Below are 18465 nucleotides of genomic sequence, written 5' to 3'. Positions count from 1 at the left end.
AGGACTCATGTAAATAACCGGTGTCAATTTCCTTTAAAATCACTGCCAAGAAGTTAATTTTGAAAGTACTTGCTTCCTAACTTGTAACCTTCACTATTATCATTCATTGTAACAGCAACTCACTTTATCCCTAATAGAAATAAATTCCTTGATTAAAATCCTTTAGCAAAACAATAAACTACCTATCCCTATGCTTGCAAAGTTAGTAAAGTTTAGAAAAAAAAAAAAATCTAAGCAGGCAGAAGAGCCACAAAAGGCACAGAACCCTGGGATGGGAGTTTAGTGCTGTAAACTGCTTGGCAGCACAGCAATGAAAGACCAATGACAGTAACTGTCCCAATCTAGGTCAGTTAACAGTCACACTTCGTACACACTCACTTTGGCTCTTTTTGGAGATCAACACTGTTCTAATTGAAATGCTATAGCATAAGAAGAGCTTGGTAGCAACAGGGTGTTCAAAAATTACCTAATAACTTGTGTAAAAATCTTAAAATCATCTAATACTAATCACAACCCAGTAACTGTGAGGGGTAGGTGCTAAGGGAACTGCAGAAACCAGGAAGAGATCGTGTGCTACTGAATACTGTGTTTGAGCTAAAGACTGCTGGCTTCCTTAGCTCTGAATACACAAAATGGAACACTGTCTAGTTGCCTTCAAAAAGCCTAAATTTAAGCATAAAATTTCAGTGTTAACATACTTTTTCTTAGTCTTCCAGTAGCATTTGTCCTTATTTTTTTATGTTCGATTACTGATATTTGATTTCTGAATATACTATTTAATGATCTGACAACTCCTGCCCAATTAACACTCTCAAACTAAAAATTACAAAGAATTTATGTATCTTATTTTGAATATATTATCTCAAATATTAAAGTCCATAGTAGCACATACACCAGCAACCTGGCATAGCTTTCTATTTGAAATTAGTGTTTTACACTTAGCTCCATATACCACTTCCCTTGGGAAAGAACTGGATGTGCACGATGGATACCTGAGGAAAGGTGAACTCTCGTTGTGAAAGTATTTTTTTCTCTGTATGTGTGTAAAGTTAACGATCCTATAAAAGGATTAAATTCCTGCCTTTAACCTCATAGCACCATACTTCAACCGAGTTAACTCGTTCAAACTGTTAGATAATACAGTGGTAACAAAATAACAACACACAAAAGTTATAATTCATCATCTTATGGTTTCACAGAGATGAAACAAGTTTGTGATCTTAATTGCACATCCTGAGAAATCGTTTATTAAATAATCCACCCCTCAAATCAAAGAAGTGCAGTTATCTGAAATCTAAAGACTTAAGAAAACAACAAAATTACTACAACCAACATTCACTGTGAGGAACACTTAACAAAATTCAGTGAAAGGTAACCTTCTTAAAATGTGGCAGATACTGGAGATTCCTATCAGCACTCACTAACTTGATAGACAGGAAAGCTTTTAATTCAGGTGCTGGAAGGAATACTAAACAATCTGATTCCAAAGAATCTGTGCTCAGCATCTTTCAGGTTTATTAGAGATGAGATGATGTATGAACCACAATATAGGTAAGATTTAGAGTTCTTAAGTCATTTTCAAATCAGGCTGAGAGTAAAGTGGAACTTTATGACCTCATACAGTCTGTCGGAGTTTTATACTAACCAGTAGAGGTAGTAAAGTGTTGGAAATTAAAGTACAAAGTCAGTATTAACTGTAAACAATTCTAAAGCATTGTATGTAACTCTTTAAAATATGTAGTAAAAAGAAATTATTAGAATTCATATAAACTCAGAAGTAAAAAAAGCAAAAAATAGGAGTATTTAGTGAATTTACTCAAATGAAGGAAGCTTAAATGATACAGAAATGAAAATATTAGAAATCTATATACAATAAAAAGTGAATATAAATTAGCTAATTTCATGGACATTTTCAATTACACATTCATACAAACACATATTCACCTTTTCTTATATAGGAAAACATACATACATACATACATGGCATGATGATTCCAGCCAGAAAAAAAAATCAGAGATACTAAAAATGTTCTCAAGTTTAAAACTGAGTGGAATACACTGAACAATAACATTCTATGTGAATGTAAATCCCTGATTTAATTCCAGGATTTTATCATGCCAGAAGCATGGTCAGTTTTAATTTTTTTAAACAGATATTGGTATCATAACATATTGATATTGGCTTAGTAATAATTAAGGCATTTTGTATATAGAGCATCTCAATATGAACACAAAAATTTAATATTGATTATTTGCTTTGATATTTTCACTTTAAAAGTCTTTTTAACATAAGAAAATAGCTGCACACATTTAAGTTTTTTTATAAAACAATCTTAAAAAAAAAAAAGAAACAAAAACCACTATGATTGGTCTTTGTACTTTCTAGTAATAAGTCTTGTCTTACTTTTCCAGAGTATAAATTATATTCTTATGCATAACTGCATTAAGACCCAGTAGTTCTTCAACAATGTTATCAAATAACCATACAGATCTCAACTGCAGCAAGGGTGAAAAATCTTCATAGTGCACTTCCACCTCACTGAAGCTGAAGCTGCTCCTTTTGGATACTATTCCACTTCAATGTGAAGTAGATGCTTAGGGCTTCATTAGTGGTTTCATTATGTGGCTTCGTAAAAGAAAAAAATCATTTTGATTTCTTCCATAGTTCACAGTTCTCAAGAGGCCCATTTTTGAAAATCATATAGTCCCAGGATGTCTTGAAAAACCAAATGCTCCTTTAGTAGTAGAAATCTCTCAATGCAACTGTAATAAATAAGCATCTACATCCTTAGAGGGTAAAACAAAAACATTTCATTAGCCAGGATAGTAAGTATACATATTTATAACTCATTTTCTTTTCCTTTTTTGTTGCTTTATATACTTTAGTTTCTCTTTGTGACCTTTTGACAGGACAATGATTCATTTAACTTTTAATCTGCACCTGTTTAGCAAAGGGCCTTGCACACATCATCTACTCAATGTTTGCTAAGTGCTGAGACAATGTTGTGGTTTCTGTACTCACACAAACCTGCAATCACAGGACTGTTAACAGTATTAAATAAACTCAAAGCCAATTTCCTAACAGTGTCTTTCTGATTTCTACCCTCATAGACCTACAAATTATTTGAGAGCTTAAATATAGCTTCTACTGTAGCTTAAGGAACTTCATATTGGACTTATAAGTTACTCTTTGATCCTCAATAATAACATGGCATTTTAAAGCCATGGTCATGATAAAGCTTCTCCCTTTGTGCCATTATCCAGAATACAAAACGCCAGGAAGCAAGGTGACAAGATAGTATGCTCTAAAAACATAAAGCAACCACAACAAAACAAAAACAAAAAAACTTCTAGGAAACTAATTTCTAAAATTTTATTTTAAAGATTTATTTTTATTTGAAAATCAGAATTGTAATAGAAAGAAAGAAAAAGGGCTCTTCCTCTACAGGTGCAGGATCTCCTCAGAGGGCCACAAGTGCTGGGCCCATCTAAAGCCAGAAGCTTCTTCTGCCTCTGCTGCTTTCCTAGGCCACTAACAGGGAGCTGGATCAAAATGGAGCAGCCAGAACTCGAATGTGAGGGGCTTCATCTGCATCGCCAAGGCAATAGCCCTGATTTCCAAGATTTTTATCACTAAGAATTCTAAAGAAGGTGCTTGTGTAATGGGGTGGCAGGTACAATCACCACCTGTGACACCAACACACCCTCTGGGCATCAGTTTGTATCCCAGCTGCTCTACTTCTGATCAAGTTCCCTGTTAATGACTGGGGCAAAGCAGTGGAAGATGGCCCAAATCCTTGGATCCCTGTCACCCACATGGGAGACCAGGATGAAGTTCCTGGCTCCTGGTTTGCAATAATCTGGGCAGTGATTGAAATGCACTCTCTCTCTCACTCACTTTCAAAAGATAAATCAAAAAGAAAAAAGACTATACAGAGTAAAATCATACAGAGTAACATTTTATGCTATTTTGCTTCTTTAAAAGGGTATCCATAAAGAATTTTGTAAGTGCACAACATAAACTGCATTTAAGAAATTTTAAAATCAAACATACATCACTTTTCTATTCCTGGCTGATGTCTATATATGACAGTATGCCCGGTAATAGGGCAGAAATATTTCTTCATTTTTATTTGCAATTGTATTTTAAGTACAATAAAATTTTTCAAGAGTTTAAGTATTAAAATCCATAGCAGCAACATATTCTTTTCTTCAACAATGTCTAATTTCTTCTGTGATTAAAGTTTGCTTTTTGGAATGTGTTCCTCCTTCCTTGTTTCTGACTTATGTTGCAAGTTCAGGCATCATCCTACTCTGGAATCTTGACTTCATATTTCTCAATCATTAGAACTAGATCATTAAATACCCTGCAGCATAGCATTTCCTTGGCTCTATATGAAACATCCAACAGGTAATTCCTGTTCCTCCTGACAAGGTCACATTCACATTCAGAGGATTTTAAACATTTGCAAATATGAAACTGACTTTATGTTAGCACGTTACCCAATTAGCACGTTACATATTAGCACGTTACCCAATTATTTTGGTTAGAAATCTGAACCATATATTATTCCTGATTTAAGTTTAAATATAGATTACCTTAGCTATATTACCAGTATATCCTGGAACCAAAGTAAGATGGTTTTCCTGTTCCCATAACCCACTTAATTGTTGTTTTAAAATTTGAATATTTCTAGGAGGAGAAAAAAAAGAAAAATGAGAAAGTAAATATAAGTGTATATAGCCTTTATTAGTAAATTCAGTTTCAAATTTTCAAATATTTACCAGGAGAAAGCTACACTAATTTAGAAAACTTTAAATGTTAAGGGGCTAGGTGGGAGATATTTTTTAGACATACTAACCCATCATTGGAGACTTCTGATTTGGATGACAGTTCTGACCACCACCGTTTTATAACTGCTTGAAGCCAGTTTAAACCAACTATTACATATCTGAAACAACAACATGACCAGATTTAAGTATTTTCATCTAAGAACCCTTTTTACAAAAGATAATACTCTTCTCCAAAAACACAGACATTGATCTTTCTTCCCTTCTTATAAACTTATTTTTTCACTATTTTCATGATCTATTTCACAAAACTAATTATGTACGGGCCTACAAATGCTTTTATGATTATGCTTTAATTATTTTGTATTCTTAATTATACTATCAATTCCTGGAAAAACAAACTATTAAGGCTTCATGAAGCCCAATGCACTAATAAGAACTCAGACATTAAGAATGCTAGAAGAGGGCCCGACATGATAGCATAGTGGTTAAAGTCCTCACTTTGCACGCCCGGGATCCCATATGGGTGCTGGTTCTAATCCCGGCAGCTCCACTTCCCATCCAGCTCCCTGCTGTGACCAGGGAAAACAGTTGAAGATGGCCCAAAGCTTTGGGACCCTACACCTGAGGGGGAGACCCGGAAGAGCTCCTGGCTCCTGATTGGTTCAGCTCCAGCCGTTGTAGCCACTCGGGGAGTGAATCATTGGACGGAACATGTTCCTTTCTGTCTCTCCTCCTCTCTGTATATCTGACTTTCCAATAAAAATAAATAAATTAAAAAAAAAAATAAAAAGGAACACTGGAAGAAAAAAACAAATTGATTCGATCAGCACTTACTCTTCGAATCTGCTTTTAAGTAATGACTTTACTAGGGGCAACAAGTCCACACAGCAGCCAAGTGAGATATAGTGTTTTTCTTCCTGTAAACTGAAATAAATGTTAAGTTAAAAAATATGTACATTAGTAAGTCATACTTTGTCCTTTAAATTTATTTCATTGCAAAACTACTGCTCTTACCTATTGGTGAGCACAGGAAGGCAATCTACTACAACTCCCAGATCTTCTATCCTATGGGCACAAAAAGGAATTCCAAATTTATTTTCATGTTATGATCTTCACACTGCTTTCAAGGGATTCACAAATTTAACAAACAGTCTTGAGGAGGCTCAAGACAAAGAAGTGAATACCAGATAGGGCATGCATTCCAGTGTGAGTAAGCGAGTGGGTTACAGACAAGTAATGGTGGGAGGGGGTGGATCCTCCAGCAACTGGTTCACTTCCTCTAAAGGCTGCAATGATGGGGGCTGGGCCAGACTGAAGCAGGAACCTGGAACTCCATCCAGGTCTCCCACAAGGGCTGCCTCTGGAGGCTCTCCCCAGCACTTAAGCAGGGAGCTGAAAGCAGAGCAGCCAATACACAAAGCAGTGCTCTCACAGGAGTTTACTTACTACACGATGATACCAGCCTCAAAGAGGATTTTAAAGAAGTTTTTTCACAGTGACATCTGTTAGTTTTTCAGACAAAAACCTTAGAAAAACAGGTATTCTGTATTTTGGTTATTCATAGATTAGTGAGAACTATAAATTAGGCCAGACTGTCTCTATTAAAGCTAAGTATAGGAGGTTTAAAATTTTAACCAGTAATAACGTTAAGAAGCACTTTCAATTTTGCACTCAAAATTACCTGCACTGAGTATAAACAACCACACTTACCTTACCAAATAGGCTACAAGTTCACTTATACTTCGCTTCCTCCAAAAAGTTAAAGCTACATTCAATCTCAAATTCCTGCTGAATAAAACTTGGGCCATTGTTTCATGGTCCTGAGAAACCTGAAATATGATAATTTATTTGTTAAATAACACAAGGAATTACATGAAAACTCTTTTCAATTAAATCATTTGGTAGAAATGTCAAATTATACAAAGGCTAATCCCTTTTATTGGAAATACCCACAGGTGAAAACAATAAACAAATGATTTACTGTTTATCAGTACTTTTGCTAACACTAACTACTGTTTTTCTCTTCCATTTTCAGTAACTTATGAAAGAGGGAGAGGCAGTATCTGCCACATGAGACAACTGCAGCCCACAAGGGAATGCACAGTTTGCATCCCAGGGCCTCTGCCTGCGACCTAGCCTCCTGCTAAGGTGTACTCTGGGAGGCAGCCCATGATGACCTAGGTGCTGTGTCCCTGTCACATGAGACCTGGGATTGAGCTGCAGGGACTTCGGGTTTAGGAATGACGCACCCTTTGCTCCTGTGGCCATTTGAATAAAAACAGCAGACTTAAAGCTTTCCCTCTTAGCACCTTTCCAGATTAAATGAAGAGACATGATTTCCACATAAAGTGGCAGTATAATCCTATTTATTGTAAAAAGTTTAAACAGAACTACTTATATACACACACACGTGTGTACATATAAAGTAAATATTCTCTAGAAGCCAAAAAAAGTCAAGTATCATTCCTGAGAAATAAAAACATTTTACAGACTGACATTTGTATCTCCAAACCATTTTCAAAGACCTGGTACGCACATACAAAAAAAAAGTTTGGGGCCCAGCAGCTAAAGTCCTCGCCTTTAATGCACCAGGATCCCATATGGGCACCGGTTCTAATCCCAGCAGCTCCACTTCCCATCCAGCTTCCAGCCTGTGGCCTGGGAAAGCAGTCAAGGACGGCCCAATGCTTTGGGACCCTGCACCCATGCGGAAGACCTGGAAGATGTTTCTGGATCCTGGCTTTGGATCGGCACAGCACCATCTGTTGCGCTCACTTGGGGAGTGAATCATTGGACAAAAGATCTTCCTCTCTCCGTTTCTCCTCCTCTCTGTATATCTGACTTTGTAATAACAATAAATAAATCTTAAAAAAAAAGTTTGTATTGGGACCAGCGGCGTGGCCTAGTGGCTAAAGTCCTTGCCTTGAACGCACCGGGATTACATATGCACGCCGGTTCTAATCCCAGCAGCTCCACTTCCCATCCAACTCCCTGCTTGTGGCCTGGGAAAGCAGTTGAGGTTGGCCCAAGGCTTTGGGACACTGCACCCATGTGGGAGATCCGGAAGAAATTCCTAGAAGTTTGTGTTTTCTTTTTTTAAAAGTAATATTTATTTATTTCAAATGCAGAGAGATAAAGAGACAAATATCTCCTGTCCCCTGGCTCACTCCCCAAATGCCAATATCAACTTGGATTGGGAACTCAATGCAAATCTCCCATGCGGTTGGCAGGGACCCAGTTCCTGAACTAGCAGTACGGCTTCCCAGTGCATACATTAGCAGGAGGCTAGAACTGGAAACAGAGAGCTGAGACTCAAATTTGAGAAGCTGGCGCCCTAAGTAGTGCTGCCAAACACCACCTGCATTCTGCTTGATATCTAGCAACTTCCTATCCTGACCAGCTGCAATATCTGTATGGCAGAATAAACACCAGTTCTGGAAAATTACTTATTTTCTTTTCCAGGCTAATTTAAAAAAATTTTTAAATAATTTTTATATAGATGATTAGGGTAGAAAGGGTCAAGGGCTACAGGTAAGTGGGCAAGACCATTGTTTTCTATTCTCTTTTTCCTTCCTGCCTCTAGGGGAAGGGAGGCGACAAAGGGAAAAGCACAATTGGCCTCCCAAACACCTCTGCATCCTGGGAAGGAGGACAGCCACCTGACGCCATCCCAGAGTCCCAGATGTGGGGCTTGGTCTGACAGTCCCACTCAAAAGATTCTGATAGTTCCACGGTTCTGAATTACTGCCAATCTCGCCACTCCAAGCATGACAAAATCTTTCCAGAATCCTGGTTGACATGCTTCTGTCTCGGTTTGCCCAGATATTTGCTGCCAACACTTGACTGAAGTAGTTGATCAATTTATTTTGTCCTCTGTCATGGTACCAGGTGTCCTCTGCAGGCTCCAATGTACTGCCATATTCCCCATGTGCACCTGGATATGCCGTCCACTGTTCCATCTAAGCCACTGAGGACCACTTCACACATGCACTACATGGTCAGATCATGGAACCTGCCAAATATCTCCACGGCTGGATTTGGAGTCCAGTGAATCAATTGGAGGTATCCCCACAAAAACATCATCTGAGGTGATCCCAGCCCTGATTTTTGTGTGTGCTTGCCAACAGGGCCTGGCACAGTTGGTTGCATACACTGGTAGTGGCAACTTCTGGGTCAGTTCTCTCCTCAGCCCTATCTTGAATGCAAATCAGTGAGCGTTGGAGCCCATCCTAAATCTGCCTATCACACACGTGACTCTCAAGTATGCCAGTGGGAGCTGCATCTAGTCAGAGCAACCTGCAATAACCACCACCAGGATGGCCCCCTGCACTGGTTCCCATGCCTGCCAGTATGTAAATTGGTCCAGTTTGTTCCCATCCCATTCAGCGCTCATTCATGTCAATAGGCACTGAAGTCCAGTTCAACCCAACCAGCCCACTATCCAGCCCACTTACCTGCCAGCGGGTGCCACTCTAGCAATGCCTGTCCCAGTCCTGATTCTTGTGCTCACCAGTCTGAGTGGCAACCTGAGGCAAGGGCCACCACTTCCCTACTGGGCACACTCCCACTTCTGGACCTTACATTCTCCAGGTGGTTCTGTAGTTTAGCTTGACAGAATTTGCCCCTCCGTGCCAGCATCTGCCAGCTGATGCTGCAGCAAAGCCCAACCAAACCAACCCACTCTGGCTGGCTTGTGTATGCACTAGCAGGAACATTCAACCCAGCCTGATTTCCCCTGATCTAGCTCACCTGAGGTCAACAGGTGTGGTGGCCCTGCATGGCATGGTCTGCCCTCATCCCAACTCACACTCTCCAGTGGCAGTGATGGTCCAGCGGGGAAGCCTTATGCAGCCCCCCTACTGGCTTTACCCCTCCTCTCCTGGGCTCATATGTGCTGCGACCCATTCTGGCATCGCCCGCCTCATCTTGGCATTTGCCAGTAGGTGTTCTAGCGTGGCTGGGTCCAACCAGCACCCAACCCAGCCCTCATGTGAACTGGCCTGTCCCAGCCTGACCCACACTCCATTCTGGTGCTCGGATTCACCAGCGGGTGATATGAACTGGCCCTGCCTGGTTCACCCCCGACCTACACCAAATCTATGTTGGTGGGTACCATTACCTGGCCTGGTCCGGGCTGCTCCTTATCAACTATATCCCAACAGAGGAGTTTCCCAAGCTCCTCCATCAGAACCTCTCCCAATGCCAGATCTTGCGCACACTGGTGGGTCCATGGGCCAGTCCTACTTAGTCCACCTCCTGTCCTAGCAGGAACAGTGGCCTTTCCTGACCAGCCTTCACCCATTCCAGTTTTTACTGTTGGGTGTTATAGCCCAGCCAAGCCTGATTTACAACTAGACACAGCTCACACCTGTCTCAGCAGGGGCAAAGATCTAGCTTAGCCTGTCCTACACCTACCCTACCTACTCACATGGTTCTCACATATACCAGTGGGTGCTGAAGCCTAGCCCAGTCTGACACACCCCATACCCAGTTCACACTTGTGCCAAGGGACACTGCAGCCATATCCAGATCAGAAAGCAGCCACTACTCCGGCCCCTATGCTCACCAGTGGGAACCACAACCCAGGCAGGGCGCCCCCTTAGTTCCCCAACCAGGCCTCTTTCCAGCTATCTTGCCCAGCTATCTGACCCCCAAACCTGGACTTTGTGCTCACCAGTGGGAACTATGACCCACTAGGGGAGTTCCCCAGGTTCTCCCACTCCATCCACTCCCAGAACCACATCTCATGCATGCCGGTGAGTTTTAGTGCCCCACACTCTGTTTTAGGATGCACGTGCAGGTGGTACAGCCTAGAGCTGCCCAGGTTATAATCGGCCCCAGTACTTGTGACTGATGGCAGGTTCCATGATCACACCTAGCTCAGCCCATTATCACCCCAACTCTGGAGCTAACCAGCGAGGCTTTTTTTTCCCCACAGGGTTGAGCCCACATATTCCCCAGATTCTATCCCTGGACCTGATTCTCTTGCGTGCTGGTTGGTGTCATGGCCCTGTCTAACGTGACCTATCTAATGTTCCGACACTCAGTCAGGTACTGGGATTCAGCCCTACTAGACAGCTCTGCAGTCCTAGCATGTGCGTGGCTGGCGTGTAGCAGTCTGCGATGCTCTGCGCTAACAAGCCCATCTCAGGACTACCATGTGGCTGGTAAACAGTCGGACCCATACAGATCTCTCGATCTCTCCCCTCCAAACCACCAGTTCTCTGTCTCCTCACTTACCTGCGAGTACAGTGACCCTGTTGTTGGCTATCTGTCTCAGGATTCAATCCTTACCTATATATACGGTGGCCTTATGCATGGATGTCCTTATGCAGTAATTATTCAACCCCAAGTTCCCAGAGCTTGTCGGTAGGCGGCCAATGGGCAAAGCTTGGTGCTAACAGGTACACTTGCTGCCCGAGCTAAAATGAAGCCAGTTGCTTTTTCCCCCGCCCGTCAGCCAAAAGCAGCCGATGCACCAGAGGCTCCAGTTCGCATGCCTGCCCTATTTTATTTTCTTATAATCTTGTTTTTACCTATATGAATGTTTTTTAATGTCAAAGCACAGATCATGTGCCTGGTATGATACCCTAGTGACTAAATCCTTCCCTTGCATGTCCTGGGATTGCATATGGACACCGGTTCATGTCCCAGCAGCTCCACTACCCATCCAGCTCTCTGCATGTGCCCTGGGAATGCAGCAGTGGATGGCCCAAGGTCTTGGGAACCTGTGCCCGCGTGTGAAACTTGGAAGCTGCTCCTGGTTTCGGATTGGCTAAGCTCCAGCTGTTGCAGCCACTTGGGGTGTGAGTTAGTGAATGAAAGAGCTTTCCATCTGCTTCTCCTCTTTGTAAATCTGCCTTTTCAACAAAGAATGTTCAAAGGAACAAACACAAATCATCATCATTTTTAAAAAAACAACAGTTTAGGACCTGGCGCAGTAGCCTAGTTGCTAAAGTCCTCACCTCACACATGCTGGGATCCCATAAAGGCGCCAGTTCATATTCCAGCAAACCACTTCCCATCTAGTTCCCTCTTGTGGCCTGGGAAAGCAGTCCAGGATGGCCCAAAGCCTTGGGACCCTGCACCCATGTGGGAGACCTGAAAAAAGCTCTTGGCTCCTGGCTTCAGACCAGCTCAACAATGGCTGTTGCAGAAACTTAGGGAGTGAGTCAACAGATGGAAGATCTTCCTCTCTGTCTCCCCTCCTCTCTGTATATCTGACTTTCCAATAAAAATAAATCTTTAAAAACAAAAACAGTGTAGGTTTTAAACAGCAGGGAGTGGTGTCTACCCCTTTCCCTACTGTGCACACAGAAAAAAAAAAAGGAAACATCACCCCCCACCTTCCTCCATATCTCAACCCTTTGTACCCTAATCAGAAGCCACATGGGAAATCATCCCTCTCAACTACATAAACAATACTAAAAATAAAATTCTTTAAAAACACAATTATCATCTTCTCTAGCTTTCACATCCCAGTTTATTTAGATTTTAGTTTTTGACTTAATAAACTATGTCAACATCCTGATGTGATTAATTCAGAATTGGACAGATCTAATTATACAAGGGGAACATTACATATTTATTTGATATATATCGTTTTAAGAATACAGTGGACAAAACTTTTTTCTGAAATTAATTTTACAATTTAAAGGTATTAGAAGGTTTGCTAATAAACCTTTACCTGGCAATTCTGAGGGCCCAGCAAAATGTGTCTAGATGACCCACTTCAGAGGTCCACTTTTTTTTACAAAAAAAATTATTTATTTATTTTTATTGGAACAGCAGATTTTCAGAGAGAAGGCAAGATAGACAGGAAGATTTTCCACCCATTGATTCACTTCCCAAGTGGCCACAACGGCCAGTGCTGAGCCAATCTGAAGCCAGGAGACAGGAGGCTAGTAGCTTCTTCCAGGTCTCCCACACAGGTGCAGGGTGCCAAGGCTTTGGGTCATTCTCTATTCCTTTCCCAGGCCACAAACAGGGAGCTAGATAGGAAGTGGAGCATCCGGGATTAGAACCAGTTCCTATAAGAGATACTGGCATTTGCACAGCAAGGACTTTAGCTGCTAGGCTATCACGCTAGGCCCAGGGATCCACCTTCCAAGCAATATTTCATTTTAACTTACTTTAAATTTCTACTGTGGCCAACTTGTCATTCTGGATATTTATAGCCACAAGTAGACATTTCATTTCACCTCAGATATCTCTAACAGAAAAATGAATAAATCACTCAAATATGATTAATCTAGAAAATTGTTCTGGGGAATTATTATCCTGAAGTAAGTCTGAATTAAATGGATAACAAAAATTATTCTGCTGGTCGAACGCAGCAACACAGACCCCAACAGCACAGTAGAACTAAAGGCAAACTAGAAGTAACAGAAAAATTACTTACCTCAGAAAAGAACCCACTATATTTTGATGATGGGCTTTCTGTCTGTGAAGAACCAGAGTCACTGGAATTAATCAAATATGGTCGACTATCATGACGTAACTTTTCGGGCAGGTGGCCTGCACAAGCCAGTTCATTTTCTTTATTTGCCATGTCACAGCCCCCACTGCTAGGGGACTGTTTTTTTCTGTAACAAGGATCCGGAAAGGGATGATGAACTTTCTTTCTGCGACAGATCACTTTACGTAGTTTGTCTGGGTTTTTCACAGCTTGTCCAACTGTTCTGTAAAAAGAATTTTTAAAGTATAAAAAATTAAAATCTAAGTTTTTAAATGAAAAATTTAAACAGGCCATGTTTTGTGAATATAGTAGTCTACTAAAATTAGAATTGAAAGCAATAACTTAAAATACTAGGTTTGAAAAGGAAAAGCTATCGTTTATCTAGAAGCAATACAATAAACGACACTTAAAAATACAATAAACAGAGTCAAACTAGCTAGATGCTTTAAAATGAAATGAAGCTGTAGTGTGGCACGCGAAGCCTCTGCCTGCAATGTCAGCATTCCACATGCGTGCCAGTGGGAATCCCAACTGCTCGACTCCAAAGTCTGGAGAAGCAGAAGAAGATGACCCAAGCCTTTGGGCCCTTGCACCCACTTGGGAGACCCAGATGAAGCTGCTGGCACCTGGCTTTGGAAAGGCCCAGCTGCAGCTGTGTGCCCATTTTCAGGAGTGATCTGGTAAGATCTGTCTCTCCTCTTTCCATCCAAATTCTGCCGTTCAAAATAAAATAATTCTTAAAAACAAAAAAAGTTAAAGACCACTGTGGAAGTAAGAAAACTGTGAACACTTTCTTAACACAATCTTTGCCTAACAAAATGATAAACATACTGTACAAGTTTAAATAACTTTTAAAATATTTATTTTTTATTTGAAAATCAGAGTTAGAAAAGGAGAGATGAAGAGCTTTCATAGCCAGCCATGGGGTTGGCCCCACAAGTTTGAATATTTTAAAAATTATTTGACTAGGTTCAAATACATTGAATTTGAACAGAGTATAACAGAACAAGTATCAGTTCGGCTGTTCTCAAATATTTTAGTGTTAAGATGCTTTGAAATAAAAAGTTATTTAGGACTCAAAAAACATTGTTTTTTGGGCCCGGTACAGTAGCCTAGTGGCTAGAGTCCTCGCCTTGCAAGCACCAGGATCCCAAATAGGTGATGGTTCTAATCCTGGCTGCCCTGCTTCCCATCCAGCTCCCTGCTTGTGGCCTGGGAAAGCAGTCGAGGACGACCCAAAGCCTTGGCACCCTGCACCTGTGTGGGAGACCCGGAAGAGGCTCCGGCTCTTGGTTTTGGATTGGCTCAGCTATGGCCATTGCAGCCACTTGGGGGATGAAATCAGCAGATGGAAGGTCTTCCTGCCTCACCTCCTCTGTGTATCTAACTTTCCAATAATAAATAAAATCTTAAAAAAAAATGTTTTTATGTGACTACCTATTGATGTTTACTGTATTAGAATAATACAAAAAAAAGTTTAAATACTTGTTAATTTGAAAGACTCAAAAAATACTATTGCCCAAAATAATCAAAACAGTAAGAAGGGTACTATTTTGTATTTTTCCAAAACTCTAATGTCTGATTTAAGAGCAAATAGCTGGATTCTCATTTCTACATGTGCACACAACCTACAGTGATATCAAATATCAAAAATCATTATGCAAGAAAGCAAAACAAAACTGAGTAATATCTTGGTATTGCCAAAAACAGTCTTGACCTCACACACTCATACCCGGCTTTCAGATACCTCTGCGTCCTTGGGTTACGCTTTTTTTTCTATAAAGATTTATTTATTTCTATCACAAAGTCAGATACACAGAAGGGAGAGAGGAAGATCTTCTGTCCAATGATTTACCCCCAAGGTAGCTACAACAGCTGGAGCTGAGCCAATCCAAAGTCAGGAGCCAGAAGCCTCTTCCAGGTCTCCCAATTGGGTGCAGGGTCCCAAGGCTTTGGGTCATTCCCTATTCCTTTCCCAGGCCACAAGCAGGGAGCTGGATGGGTAGCAGGGCAGCCAGGATTAGAACCAGCACCTTTTTGGGATCCTGGTGCTTGCAAGGCGAGGACTTTAACTGTTAGGCTACTGCACCAAGCCCCTGTTATACTTTGAGCACCAGTGGGTGTATGGAAAGTGCCTTTTTGTTTTTTGAAGATATATTTATTTTTATTGCAAAGGCAGATACATATAAAGGAAGATCTTCCATCTGATGATCCACTCCCCAAGCAGCGCAACAGCCACAGCTTCACTGATCTAAAGCCAGGAGCCAGGTGCTTTCCCAGGTGCACCCCACATGGGTGCAGGGTCCCAAGGCTTTGAGCCATCTTCGACTGTTTTCCCAGGCCACAAGCAGGGAGCTGGATGGGAAGTGGGGCTGCTGGGATACGAACCGGCACCCATATGGGATCATGGCGCGTTGAGGGTGAGCATTTTAACCACTAGGCCACTGTGCCAGGCCCGAAAGTGCCTTTTATTTTACGCAAATCTGAGATGAATGCTCCATTCAATCACAGATGTATGATCCAGAACCTATCACTCAGCTTCTGTGACTTAGTTTTTTCATCAACTGCTGAGGACAACACATATGAAATACAGCTTTAGAAGGAAAAGTACAGCTTTTATCAGGGAAAACCTGGACAATAAATTTATTCTCCTAATAAAAGAACTTTCATTTCCCTACTATTCTCACCTTTACCCAATTTTTTATATTTGCTGCTTCCCACAAACTATCTTTTCGGTTGTATTTTACCATTTTTATTTACTTGAGAGGCAGAGAGACTCCCAGAGACGGGGAGCTCCCACTCATTGGCCAACTCCCAAATGCCCACAGCTGTCAGAGCCCCAGGTGGGCACTCATCCGGGTACAGCATGTAAGAGGCAGGCTCCGCCCGGCTCCTCAGGGTCCGCTTAGCAGGAAGCTGGGTTCAGGAGAGGAGGTGGCCAGCAGCCTGGGCTCTCCGCCTGAGGACAAGGCTGTCTCTGCTGCTAGAACAAACACTCACCCTTCACACAGACTATAAAGATGCTCTTACCTATTTATGTAAGCAGCCAACTGTTTGGGAGATTTCTTAACCTGAAAAATGAACGTAAATCATTTTAATATATTTAAGTTCTTTAGCAGAGTTATGTAAACTCTGTGACTGGTATCAACAAAACTAAAATTCAGCAAGAAGGGTTTCAGGTAAGGCTTTCTCTGTTCCAATGCTGCAGTCACAGACATCAAGTACAATGACACTGTATACAGGAATTTCTGGCAAAGCAACACATTCATTTCCCTAGTCACTTACAACCTACAAGAATGCTTAATAATTGAATGTTGACAGGGCCTAAAAGGAATTTTAGCAGTGCTAATGAGTCTTGCAATGGTTAAAAAAAGAAACAGCTCTTAAATTCCACTTAAAGTAAAATAGTCAAATACATCAAAACTGTACAGTAGCCAGAAAGATTTTAGAGCTTTGGGTATTTCAAATGGTGACATGTCACTAATCTGCTTATTTCAGGGAGAGCAGGCAGAACCATTACCCTCTCACTGTCTAGGTCAGTTAGCCATTTTGTCCTTCATCTAAAACCCATGAACATACCTCCTTCATGTTCTTATTAGTGAAATTAGAAATCCTTTTTCTAGGAAGATCAGTGGAATGATCCTCAATATTATTACAGAAGTTCCGTTTCTTAACATTGTGGTTTTCAGATGCCATAATCTCTTAAGTACCTAGACAACAAAATACAAATAATAATTAGGAAATGCAAAAGGTAAAATAACTATTTCCTTAATAGGTATATAAAAAAGCAACAATGGCTCCGTAACAGAGTTTTGTACAAAAACCAGAAAATACAATTCTCATTTATTCATTTGTAGAAACTTTAAACACAAAGAACACAGGATATTTCAGCAATGTAAGACTCTCCAGTCTCATTCTGTAGCAGCAACCAGTTACAAACAATGTGTACACACACACACACACACACACACACACACACACACACTTACCAAAGCAGTGTCAATCTCCCTGTTACCAACAATTATCAAATGTAAGAGTTATAAAATGGAAATTTACAAAGTAGTTTAGTATCTAGAAGCCTAAAACTCAGAACAATGGCATTTGGTGAAATACAAAGCCACTTCAAAAACTCTGTGGCAGTGTGGATGCTTGGCATTGCGGTTAAATTACCACTTATGCCTCCTGCACTGCACATCAAAGCGCCTGGGTTCAGGCGCCAGCTGCCGTGTGTACAGATGACTCCATGTGTACACTTGGCATCTACACGGAGGGAGATCCACACTGAGATTAGGTTCCTGGCTGCAATTCGGCTCAGTTCCGGATTTAACAGGCATTTGGGGAGTGAACCAGTGGATCATATCTCTAGCTCTATCTTTCATTTTTTTCTTTTTAGTTTTTTTTCTAGTTCTATCTTTAAAATAAAAGTAAAAAACAAAAAATTCCTAAATTCTGTGGAAGAATCGATGCTGGTGTTTTGCTACTGCGATACCAGGTCGTGTCCCGGCTGCTCCACTTCAGATCAAGCTCCCCACAAATGGCCTGGGAAAAGCAGTGGAAGATGGTCCAATTACCTGAGTCCCTACTATTCAACTGGCATCCAGATGAAGCTCCTGGCTTCAGCCTGGCCCAGCCCTGGTTACTACGGTCATGTGGATGGTTCACTATCTCTCCTGCTATCTCTAACTTTCAAATAAACTATCTTTTAAAAACGTTTGTGAATAAATGGAATTAAATTGTTTTGATAGGTAAAAAATTGAAATCTACAAGTACTTCTCTTTTTTTTTTAAGATCTACTTATCTTCATTGCAAAGTCAGATATACAGAGAAGAGGAGACACACAGAAGATCCTCTGTCCGATGATTCACTCCTCAAAGTGACTGCAACAGCCACTGCTGCGCTGATCTGGAGCCAGGAGCCAGGAACCTCCTCCAGGTCTCCCATACAGGTGCAGGGTCCCAAGGACCCTTGACTGCTTTCCCGGGCCACAAGCAGGGAACTGGGCTGGAAATGGACCAGTTGAACTTGAACCAGTGTCTATATGAAATGCTGGCACTGTGGGTGGAGGCTAACCTTGCACCTTAATACTGACCCCAAAACAACCTTGTACTGAAAAGCCTAAAGTGTAAACAATCCAAATGACAAGTGATGAATGAGTAAATATGGTACAGCTGCTTGGAATATCATACAGTAACAAAAAAGAATGAAATACATGT

General features: G+C 41.1%; 1 protein-coding gene across 1 annotated transcript; it reads right to left on the bottom strand.

Annotated features, from left to right (window-relative positions):
• Positions 1-1438: 1438 nt before the first annotated feature.
• LOC121168182 (KATNB1-like protein 1) lies at positions 1439-17322 on the bottom strand. The gene is made up of 9 exons (XM_040998059.1): positions 16832-17322; positions 16283-16323; positions 13196-13475; positions 6505-6623; positions 5809-5859; positions 5629-5718; positions 4863-4952; positions 4600-4693; positions 1439-2787 (listed from the first exon to the last, which is right to left on the bottom strand). Exons 1-9 carry the CDS (start codon positions 16946-16948, stop codon positions 2755-2757), a joined length of 915 nt encoding a protein of 304 aa, XP_040853993.1. The 5' UTR covers positions 16949-17322; the 3' UTR covers positions 1439-2754.
• Positions 17323-18465: the final 1143 nt, after the last annotated feature.

Source organism: Ochotona curzoniae, unplaced genomic scaffold (assembly GCF_017591425.1).
Source record: "Ochotona curzoniae isolate NIBS_2020 unplaced genomic scaffold, NIBS_Ocur_1.0 patch74, whole genome shotgun sequence".
NCBI lineage: Eukaryota > Metazoa > Chordata > Mammalia > Lagomorpha > Ochotonidae > Ochotona > Ochotona curzoniae.
This window is presented reverse-complemented; position numbering and strand designations above follow the sequence as displayed.